The 12,289-nt window shown below is 35.4% G+C and overlaps 1 protein-coding gene across 1 annotated transcript in view; it reads left to right on the top strand.

The window, feature by feature from the left end:
• UNC13C (unc-13 homolog C) overlaps positions 1–12,289 on the top strand; it is a 385,689-nt gene that overhangs the window by 295,724 nt on the left and 77,676 nt on the right. The window contains exons 19-20 of the mRNA XM_089906237.1: positions 4,180–4,257; positions 9,046–9,134. Coding sequence (XP_089762363.1) covers positions 4,180–4,257; positions 9,046–9,134 — 167 coding nt within the window. The remainder of the gene's footprint in view (positions 1–4,179; positions 4,258–9,045; positions 9,135–12,289) is intronic.

Below are 12,289 nucleotides of genomic sequence, written 5' to 3'. Positions count from 1 at the left end.
AGAGGGTAAAATCTTTCTATTCACCATACATAATTTTAGGAGAAATCTGCCAGTAACATTATAGGATTTTTTTTTTAAACACTGAAAAAAAAATTTTTAAAGTCAGTAGTACTAGGGCTTCCCTGGTGGTGCAATGGTTGAGAGTCCGCCTGCCGAAGCAGGGGACACGGGTTTGTGCCCCGGTCCGGGAAGATCCCACATGCCGCGGAGTGGCTGGGCCCATGAGCCATGGCCGCTGGGCCTGCGCGTCCGGAGCCTGTGCTCCGCAACGGGAGAGGCCACAACAGTGAGAGGCCCACATACCGCAAAAAAAAGAAAAAAAAAAAGTACTAGATTTTTCAAGACAAAAATCAGGGTGTTTTTTTCTCCCTCAAAAAATCAGTTCCCACTATCAGCCAAGTCTTAAAGAGAATTCTTGCTGAAACCTCCTTGACCTCTTGCTGACAGCTCATTAAGATAAGTCAGTCCTAATGGTTCTTGAGGGTCCCAAAAGATGCTTCTTTTCCTTAAAGGAAAATGCTACCTAGAAATTTTACTGAAGCTCCCAGGTATCTCAGCAGTGATTTCTAATTGCCATTGATTACAAATACTCTAATAGGTAAGATAGAGTATTTATTTATTGAAAGCATATAGCTACAATTAAATTTATAATACATTTGAAAAATATTATATTGAAAATCAAAACAGTGACAGATAATTTCAGAAAAGATTCTGATTTACTAGGACAGCCAAACTGAAGATTTTGAAAGGTGGCTATGAATTATCAAGGCTAATTCCTGTCATTCAGAAAGGAAAAGTAGCCTTAAAAGGCCCCTGCAGACTTTATAGTATATTTTATTTTTTAAAGGAGAAAAATTATAAATCAGCATTTATTGTATTATTCTCTGTATTTCTCATTTATATTTTATACTTTTAAAAATCGAATTAAAAAAAAGTCATTGAAATATTATAGCACAGGAACTTACTTTTCCTTCCTCAATGCTTTTCTTTCCTAATTACTGATATCTTGACCAGTCTTAGACTCTCATTCAAATGCCGAGTATCATTTTAGCTTTTCCATGAAAGGATATCAGTTAGCTGCTTAGTTTAAGCTTTCAGCTGCGATAAATTGAAGAAATGCTTTTGTACACTTGTATGTGTACATATCACTGCTGTTACAGATTTCTTTAAATATCAAGAACATTGAAACATTATTATTTTTTATTTTCTCTGTATATATATGACAATATTCCTATTTCATCTGCAAATTGCACTAGAAACTTTTAAAGAGAGACATCTTCTAAGAGATGACCATAACACTTGTTTTCCCAGGGGTCAGAATTATAGATGACAGTTAAACAGAATATCTGTGACAGAATTTTTTTTTCTTCTGTGACATTTTAAATTTGGAGTGGGTCACAAGTTTTCAATCCATTCTTCCACACTCCACATTATAGCAAAGCAACATTATCTAAATCAGAAATGCTTGATTTATTTTTTAAATCTTTTTCAACTCAAAAACATAATGTGGTGGAATCTAAAAACATACAACAAACTAGTGAATATAACCAGAACGAAGCTGACTCACAGATATAGAAAACAAACTAGTGGTTATCAGTGGGGAGAGGGAAGGGAGAAGGGGCAATACAGGGGTAGAGAATTAAGAGTTACAAACTATTATGTATAAAATAAGCTACAGGATATATTGTACAACATGGGGAATGTAGCCAATATTTTATAATAACTATAATAGAGTATAACCTTTTAAAATTGGGAATCACTATACTGTACACCTGTAACTTATATTGTCCATCAACTATACTTTGGTAAAAAAAAATATATTTGGGTCATGTAGAAATGGCCATAGTCTGACCAAATCTAACTTTTATATTCATTGTACTTTAGGTTCCTAACTTTGTTCCAGGTTTAGAGCAAATGAAATACATTATGACATTTTTAGGGGAAAAGCCAAAATATACAAAGATTAGAAATTAACTTCAAACATAGGTTATTTTTATCTAACTAAACTCATCAACAAATGATGCTTCTAAATTCGGTTAATGTTCCCTTTACTATGGGTATTTTTAGCTGTCTTTGCTTGTTTTTCATTTACCACTGAAGTCTTTAAAGTAAAAGTTGTTCCCCGATTAGGTTTAAGGTAGAGTTGTGTAATTCAATTCTCAGTACTGTTTTGATCAATTGATTCAATAAAATTGAAATTTGAACATGTCAAGGTCAGGGAAAGCTTAATCAAAGAGGAAAGTCTCATATTTATTTTTATCTCCCTCTGGATAACTGCATCTCTTTTTTTATATGTAGCCTTACCCAGGTCAGTGGCAATCTATGCCAAGTGAGCCCAGGTTGTCTTTGTTCACTTGGCTTCTTAGTAGCTCTTTTCCATCCGAAATTATTATATTAAGAAGGCTTGGAGGTTGGTTTAATTTGTAAAGCTGGAACTAAAGTACTATTACGTCTGTCAAAAGAGATAAGCTTGAATGCTAATATCAAATAATCATAAAAGAGACTACCCAGTTAACTTAGACCCATGAAAAGCAGGGTGATAACACCTTTACCCATGTAGTCTTCCTGCTTCTCCTTGAGTCATGCTCTTCCTTAGTTCTTTCCCCTCTGCAGTGAAAAAGAAAAAACCCCAATGGCCCTATACCCTAATGGGAAAAGCTCTGTTGGTTCAGTTTGTTGACATTGGGTCAAGATGTGGAAACCCTGAAAATCTGATCATACATGCCACGGAAAGGATTAGGCCTGGGTCCAGTGACTCTCCACCACAGCTGGCAGTCTGAATCATTTGTAGAACATTGTGGTTCAGCTTACTGAACAAAATCTATAGGAGATAAATCTCTGTGTTTAAAAAAAGAAAATATTTAAGTGCCTGGAATTAAGACAGTAGAAGTTCTAAATTGTTTTTGTAAATTGAAGTTAGGATGTGGTCACTTTAAGAGTCAAATAGAAAGTTTTTCAAAGGTCAGTAATGTGGTTAAAACAATAATAAAATCTTTCCACTGATGAGCACTAACACCTCTCTGATGTCCTGCAAGTCCTTTGCAGGCCTCTCTCTGACTCATTATTGGCTCATTTCCCAGCCCCTTGGAAGGCATATCCATTTTCCTTTCTTTCACTCTTTTCTTCCATTGATATGCTGGCTCTTCAGAATCAGTATGTAGCAAATATTAAATCATTCCATAACTATTCTGAATTCCATTATAAATTAATTTCTACTATTCTGAGGACACATCTAGTCCTGTCAGAAAGCTTTACATCTTAATGTGATTGTTAAATTTCTGCCTCCTTGGAAACAAGTCAAGGAACATTTTTAAAGCATGTATTATATGTGAGGCTCTGTGCAGTACTCTGTAAGAAAAAGCAGAAAAAGACAGAGAGGCACATACAGTGCATTTAAGGTCAGCTGGCAAGACAGTCAAAAGCAACTCAAACGTGAAGTTAAATAAAACAAATGTCAAGTGAGTGACAAAAAAGATACAATCTGGGAAAACAAAGGCCCTAACCTGAATGATGGGCATGACTGAAATAGGTGAAGAAGTTCAAGTGAAGGGCCTACATGCTAAGCCGAGCCACAGAGTCTGGAAAGCACAGGTGCTGGGGAGGTGGGAAGCAAGCCTCTTGTAGTTGAGAGTTCATCATAATACAGTAGAGGGAGAGGAGAAGACAAGCATGGTTTGGAGCTGTATAACTAAGGGCCTTGAATACCAAGGGGTGGCCTTTATCGATAGCCAGAATTTATTAAAGGTTTTTGGGTTTTTGTTTTTGTTTTTTTTTTTTTTGCATTTCTGAAATTCATATGGTGTTTTAGCTTTTGACACAGTGAAATAATAGAATAGTTTAAAACTAGTTTGTTTTTCTTAAATCTTTAAAAAAGTAAACTGAATTTGGTTAATTTTGAAGTACAAAATGCCACAATGCTAAGAATAAAATAACCTCTAGTAATAGGTCTCCAATGGTTTATTGTCTAAGTATATTATTAAATTTCATCCCCCAAAGTGGTCATATTTTCTCTCTTCTATTCTTAACTGTTAAAAAGTATAATCTTAAAATAGCATAATTATTCTATTTGATGTAACAATCAATAGAATTGAACTTAGGTGATAGTTGTATACTATCACATTGAAGGTAAACTCATTCAATAATTTAATGTATTTTTTGTTTTGTTTGCTTTATTTAAAGCCCTGTATATTGATGAACAATATTCAACAATTGCGGGTTCAGCTGGAAAAAATGTTTGAATCCATGGGAGGAAAAGAGGTGGGTATGTTTTTATGCCTGCATTTGCCAAATATCTCAGAGGTCATTAGCAGCGTATCTCTTTGCTATGGAGAGTGACATAATCAAGTTTTTACATGGCTTAGCTAAAGAACAGGAAATGCTAACAATCTAAAATACCATTAACAGCTAAGGTGATCATTACTCCGCAACAGAATACTTCAGTAAATACATCGGAAGTGTGAATAGGAGGAGGGAGATGGTCAATAGCCTTTTGTAATGTGTATATATAGTCATATATACACTATTAAATATATTTTTGTATATGCTGACGATATGTAAAGTTTCACAGTTGCAGATGTCTTTTACCATACTGCACAATGTCAACTTGATATCAGTTTTTTTCTGCAATGTGCTTTGTGGCACTACTGGTTCTCGGTGTATCGCTGGTTTATTTTTCACATCTCAAAAATCTGTCACAACTGTGTTGTGTAGTGTCTGTAATGTGTTGTGTCTTTGTCTAACATCTCTGACCTGCAATTCCATGAGCAGAAGAAGGAAGGAGAAAGATTCTTTTATGAAGTTTGTGATAGTACGCGTCTTATGACTGTTTCCCCTCCAAACTCAAAGACGATTGCACTTCCTACTTGTTCTCATTTGCTTGTTTGGATCAGGCAGACTGTGAAATACTAACGGGGCACCTGCCTTGAGCTGCCGCAGTATTTCACAAACCGACATGAGAATCTGGGGAATTGAGGACTGGAGACAGTGCTGCAAGGGAACGTCATGCAGCTGTCATTCTCTCACCACCACCCACTCCGTAAAACAATCCCAAGGGTGGCTAGGATGAAGGGATATTTCTGTTTAAGGTTTTATTTACACTGTTCCTAATTATTGTGATAAGTACGCAAGACATATGTAAAGCTAGGTTCGATTTCAAAGCCAAGATCCTATTCATTTCTAAATTGATAAGGCTGAAAATGCTTCTTTTAAGATGGGACCTCTTCACACATGATGTTTCTTTTAACCCAAGAGACATTTATACATTTTTCCCCTGATGTCTTTTTTATTATTCTCAAGTCTCAGTCTTTTGAAAAATAAACTTGCTATTTAGCATCCTACAAATGAGAAGCACCAGGATACATGGGTGAAGGTGCAAAACATATGCTCTCTATAGGTCCATTAGGGAAAGAATTTATGCTAGGAAGCAAAAATACAGTGGGGGTATGGTAACCATATTTTTAGAACTGAACAAATATCAGGGCATAATCTGCCGTGGTCTGGCAATGACACAAAAACTTGAAATTAGGACTGACTTGGTAGTTCCAGACTATGTGGTGGCTAAGGAATGAAAGATTTCAAATGCAAAAGTATTCTACTAATAGTCAACGCAAAGTATCAGTCTAAGGAGAAGGGGCACTGTAGATATCAAGATTCCCTCTGAGGGAATCATTTCATGCTTCTTCCTGCCCTCACCTCCTTCCTCAAATATTTGATAAATGCCTAGGCTTGCAGGGACAGACACTCAGGAGAGAAAGTTAAGTAAGAAAGAGTTTAGTGGGAGAGATAGATTCATAGGAGAACGGTTAAAAGAGAGGGCTGTATAGACAGCAAGAGTGCACAGCAGAGTTAGTACAAAAACTAGAGCCACTGACTGCCTGGGGTGAGTGACATCTGGGGTCAGATTTGTAAAAGGAGGTGATAAGTAAATTGTCTTTTAAAGGAAAAGTAGAAGTGAGCCTTGAGGACAAAAAACGGCAGCAAAGATATTTTGCCTTCTAGCTATCTCTTCCAGAAGTCATTCGTATTACCACAGCTCAATAGTGTAAAGTATCTCAGTGGTGCAGATAACTTTGCCAGCCAAGTTGTTCAGGTACATTTTCTAATACAGTTTCTAATTTAAAATAAATTTATTAACCTTGACTTTTGAATGCTTGAAATATTATCTTTTTTCTTATTTCTCTTTGTTTCTCTTTTTGCTTTTAATAACTCTAAAATACAAAAAAAGGCGCAAGTTACTTTTGATGTCACATTCCTTACAGAACTAAGCTAAGTTTTAAACATTTGTGAAAAAAATTAGGTAGCTTTTTACTTTTCCAAGGTAGCCAATAATTTGTAAAATACGCTATTGGTAATTTAGGCAATAAATTCTCAATGCCAAATTATTATTTCTTACAAACTTTAGGGAGTTTGTACGAGTAAGGAAATTTTTCTCAATTTGGACACATAAAGAAATGCAGAAGAACTCAAGAATTGGTAAATTTGCTGGCCAAAGAGATTGTTTTATAATTAGATGGGTATGCTATTTATGCCCATTATTACAAAAGACCTGCAATTTGCATATTGGCCTCAAAATTACTCTTCCTATTTTAATGGTTTAATCCTCTGATTTGGATCAGATAAATGTCAAATACCTAACTGAAACAAGAGCTTTTCTGGTTTTTTTTTTTTTTTTTTTTCCTGTTTATATGACAAGGCATTCTGTCTGTACCTGCTTAGAAACTCATGCTTCTCTCAGGAAATGAAAACTGTCATCCAATATTTAAATTGCTGTATTTTGACAGTTTCAGATTTTCAAGTAATAACCAATTATTTGATAGAAAATTTCCATTCACAAAATCCCTAAGGTAGACTAAAATGATTCATAAGAAAAGAGCATAATTTCGTCCAACTGACCTACCTAACCATTTTTGTATGACTTTAAAGTCATTGTCTTAACAGGTGAACAAACTAGCTCAATCTGCATATCAAACTAATATGGAAACAAAATACATACTTTAAATAAGAAGCAACCCAATTTCCTGAAGAAAACCCTACTGCCAGAGCCATTCCTTGGAGGTGGCAGATATGTGGGTGGGGAACAACCACCTATCACGGTTTAGCACGGAGTGGGGCATGAAGAAAATTGTATGGGAGGTCTTCTCTTCATTTTCTGTTTCCAAACATTTTTATCCAAGTGAAGTTGGTCTAAAATTGGTATTAGGATAATAGCAAGAACATGTGATAAAAAAACATTCAGCTTACAAGGTTCCCTAGGATTGGGGTGGGCAGTTCACATATGTTTTCTTGGTTAAGGGTTGGGGAGATATGGTTTATTAGGCTAATTATGTTTAAATGCACATCAGTGTCAGGGCTATTTAAAAACAGGTAATATCTAATTGTTTTTCTGAATCACTGCCTTGCAACTGGTTATAGGTGAATGGAACTCTCAAAGTATGAGACTTAGGGATATTGTAAGTTTCCAACTGCTAGAGAAGTCTGCATCTGTTAAGGTGGCCTGTGCATGTGCGGGTAATCTCTTATGACAGAGACAGAAAAAAATTAGTCCAGAAGAATCACATTGGCTCTGATAAAGGAGCAGAAACTAACCAATCCTGAAATCACCTAGATTTGAGTGAAAATTGACATTAAGGATTGGTTTGACATACCCAGTAAAGTATCAGATGTCAAATGCAATCTTTGGTTTCTACTCCAATGTTTTTAATCAAGTTAGCATAACATAGAGCTACCCAGATGCTGAGGTGTGTAAATAATACTTCTTCCTAATAGTTTCTTAGTATTAGAAAATGTTCCTAGAGGGTTATAAGATTTATGACCAGTGTATTCTATTAGGGACACGTTTTGGTCCTGGGTTGCCTCCCAGGAGTTTAAACTGATTTGGGTCATATGTGTATTTGGTGTTCTTAGGTTCTCTTGTTTATACCAAGTCCTCCTTTAACTTTCTCTACTCCCCAAAGTTGTCTTCATCCTATGCCCCTCTCTTCAACAATAGTTCAGCTTGGGCAAGAACTATAGGTACTAATGGTAGGAAATTGAATTTCTGAAGACTCAAAGGAAGATTGGCTTAAATTTCAGAGAATATTCTAGGTTTCCCTTTACATGAATTTCTATCAGCTAGATACACTACATCTATTATAAGTTATTCTATTTTGACAACTAGTTTGCAAAAATTAAATTAACAAACAGGATAAAATTTTCTAAATGCTGGTAAAGTTTGTGTTCATCCTTTAATTTTAAAAAAATACTCCCACATTAATAGTTTGATGTTTTATTTGTGTTCATTTATATTATGTTATTTTCTAATATTGATTGATATTATTTTAGCACTGAAATCAGTTAAAAAGAATAATTGGCTTTTACATTGTAAGAGTAAGCATAAAATGTCCTCTTGATTTAATTATTTTTCTTTTGCCCCCTCCCCCCAAAAGAAAAATTTAAAAATAAATAAATAAAATGGGAAACTTTGAATCTTGAACTCTGAGTTATCAATTGGCATCCAGGAAGAAAAGTTAGCCCTGTCACCTCCAGAGAAACACACTGGAGCAACAGGATAATTGTTTATTACTTTTAATTCCATACTTGGAAAAATAAGGTACAACACAACATGCAAAAATTAATTTTTAGCCATTTTTAAAGTTTTCAGTGGGCCTATTTATTTACAGGGATAGTAAAAATGAAAATATATTTTCAAGCAACACATATGTTCAGCTAATGTATAACCAGTTTTCTAAGTTATCAAGTTCTGTAGGATATTTTGTCATACCTTGCATCCCACTGCTGTAACCAACAAAGGCTTTGCTCTCTAGCTCTTTTTTGTATGCATGCTATGCATTTCAATCATTTTTTTCAAATGTAAGAACTCTTCAGGTTTCATTAGAATTATCTAAATTTTGCATTTGATTTCAAAGGTTAAAAAAAGGAAAGGAAAGAAAACAGTATATGTATGCTATATTGTTTGAAGTTTACCTTGTAATAAGCAAAATGTCCTAAGAGATAAAAGGCATGCTCTCTCAGAACTCCAAAGTAATATTGTTTATGGTCTCTTTGCAGCTAGATCCTGAAGCTAGCAATATTCTAAAAGAACTTCAGGTTAAACTCAGTGGAGTTCTGGATGAGCTCAGTGTCACTTATGGTGAAAGGTAAGTGGCCTAAGTAATTACTATCCAAATGTATTAGGTTTCATTTAATGATAATCATGCCTTCAACACTGTCTCTCTCCTCTGACTGTCTGAGTCCGTTTAACCTCAAGACTCAATCTAAGCATCACCTCCTCTGGAAAATCTTCCATGACCCTGCGATTTTATAGTGATGTCTTGCTGCTTGCTCCCCAGAACTCCTGCTCCCCAGTATCCTGCAGTTGAGTAGCACTTACAACACTATGCTCTAAGTTCTGGTTAACTTTCCTCTTTCCCTCTCTTTATTGTATGTTTCTTAACATCTCATTCTTATTTGCAATTCTAGTGTTTAGAGCTTAGCAATTGGTTGTTGAAAGAATAGAGGGAGGAGGGAAGGCAGAGATAAAATCCTCACATATATGACAAGTATGAGTTGTGTTCATGCCATACACATCAGTGTGGTTTCACTTCGAAAGAACTGAACTCTTAACCCCATAACTGAATTAAGTCAGGGTGATTTGTTTTAGGCTTTAGAAATGTTAATGCAATTAGCTCATGGGAAACTACTGACATATCTATGTTTTGTCTTTTTTTTTTTTTTTAATTAACTTTGCTTGCCTGTGGTGTGTTTCTAAAGAATGAGAAGTTCATCCTAGATAAACTTCACTTTGGATCTATAGGAAAAAGCCGTCATCTCATCAGCAAATGTTAAAATAGATTAGAATTTATCCCTTATCGGTCATATCATTTGCAAATATTTTCTCCCATTCAGTAGGTTGTCTTTTCATTTTGTTGATGGTTTCCTCTGCTGTGCAAAAGTTTTTAAGTTTAATGAGGTCCCATTTGTTTATTTTCGCTTTTATTTCCTTCAGGAGACAGATCCAAAAAATATCGCTGTGATTTATGTCAAAGAGTGTTCTGCCTATGTTTTCCTCTAAGAGTTTTATAGTATCCAGTCTTATATTTAGGTCTTTAATCCACTTTGAGTTTATTTTTGTATATGGTGTTAGAGAATGTTCTAATTTCATTCTTTTACATGTAGCTGTCCAGTTTTCCCAGCACCACTTATTGAAGAGACTCTCTTTTCTCCATTGTGTACCCTTGCCTCCTTTGTCATAAACTAATTGACCATAAGTGCATGGGTTTATTTCTGGGCTTTCTGTCCTTTTCCATTGATTTATGTGTCTGTTTTCATGCCAGTACCATACTGTATTGATTACTGTAGCTTTGTAGTATAGTCTGTAGCATAGTCTGAAGTCAGGGAGCATGATTCCTCCAGCTCTGCTCTTTCTCAAGATTGCTTTGGCTATTCAGGGTCTTTTGTGTTTCCATAAAAATTTTTAAATTTTTTGTTTCAGTTGTGTGAAAAATGCCATTGATAATTTGATAGGGTTTGCATTGAATCTGAAGATTGCCTTGGGTAGTATGGTCATTTTAACAGTATTGATCCTTCCAATCCAAGAACACAGTATCTTTCCACCTGTTTGTGTGGTCTTTGATTTCTTTCAGCATCTTATAGTTTTTGTAGTACAGGTCTCTTGCCTCCTTATGTAGGTTTATTCCTATGTGGGGTTTTTTGTTTTTGTTTTTGTTTTTAATGCAATGGTAAATCAAACACATTTTTGATGAGGTTCATTAATTTCATACAGAATTTGCTTTAAATATTAGTTCAATAAATGTTGACTTATTATTTGAAGCTATGTCTTCAGTTCTCAAATAAGACTGAAATTTACTCTTATGGAGAGGGCTAGTTATCTCTTTGAATCTCAGTCATCACTTATTAGTGTGTTTTGGAAAGATACATGCTTAACACACATTCATTGATTAGTTTTGCCACTCTTAAATCCAAAAGACTAAAACAAAAAAGACACTGAAAGTATCATATTTTTTCTCAAATGTAGAAATGAGGCAAAGTAAAGAAAAATCCTCTGCTTGGACTTCTCTTCAGTATCAGAGCTGTGTTCATTATTTTCATGGAACCCCCTCTCAAAGTTTAAGTGCTGGGCCAGATGCAGTCTTGATGTGTTGAGCTTTTAGGGTCGTAGCTCTGCCTTCTGCTTTGTGTTGTTAGCTGACCTGGATGATCCTGCATACTTGGCCTAAATGTTAATAAGTAGTTTGAAGTTTCTGCTTACAAGGAGTTGGAGAGGCAGACATTGTCCCAGAGATTTGGGGGCTCGTTGGCTCTGACTTGGGGTGACACTTAGAGGCTTACCTCTCTTTATTCTAGTTGTAAGTTGACATGTGATTAGCAGAAGGACTGTTGCCTTCAGCTACAAAGGCAAAAATAGAGATTATTTAGCAAAGTTAAGGGGAGACAAAAGGGGTCAGGAATAGCTAGAGGTGTTCAGAACCTTACGGGAAATAAGATGACTAAACAGGATAGAAACTATAATTAAATAAAAAAAGGATATTCAAATTATTTTCTGTAATGTATCCAAATCATCCTCTGAACAAGTACTTTTTATTCTGTTTTGTTTAAGATGGGGGAATATTCAGGTTACAAAGGCTGAAATATATAATATGATTGGAAAAACTTAGCAAACTTCAGTTATGGAATAAGGAGAGACGCCTTTAGGAGGGCACTTGAAGTACTTTAGTCATATGAAGTCAGCTATTTAACCTAGATATTGAAACTCCTTGTTACCCTGTTTGTATTTCTTCATTATTTTTTAAATATAGCTCTAAGAGAGCTAGGATTGTTGAAATAAACAGCCCAGATGTCATGCTTTCCTTATAAAAAGAATAATCATTATATCTTTGTTGCCATAGATTTATTTCCCATACTGCCAACCAGGTCTGCATCACACACTCAGGGTAGGTGGGAAGTCCATAATGATCAGCGTGATCATGCTGTGAAGTCAAACTGGATAATTTCATGCTGGACTTTATGCTGTGAAGTCAAACTGAATCCACCCTTCTTACAGTCTAAATTAGTGGTCTAGAGTTTTAAAGTTAAGTGCATAATTAATTGCCCCAGATCCATTTCATCTACCGTTATTAAAACCCACAATTAAATTATTCTACCCTCTGTAGCTGGTAGGGTGATTTTTCAGGAAAGCCAGGACAGAGCCAAAGCAAACATCTGAAGCCCGGGTCCCCAGGTTCCTGATAACATGCACAGGGCACCCACCTGGGAACTGAGACTCAGCAACAGGACTTCAATGATATCTTAAGGA

The sequence above is a fragment of the Delphinapterus leucas genome, chromosome 2 (genome assembly GCF_059928025.1).
Source record: "Delphinapterus leucas isolate spDelLeu-1000000601 "Yukka" chromosome 2, BTC_Dleu_Yukka2, whole genome shotgun sequence".
Classification (NCBI taxonomy): Eukaryota; Metazoa; Chordata; class Mammalia; order Artiodactyla; family Monodontidae; genus Delphinapterus; species Delphinapterus leucas.
Note: the sequence above shows the minus strand (reverse complement) of the source record. Positions and strands in the feature narration are given on the sequence as shown.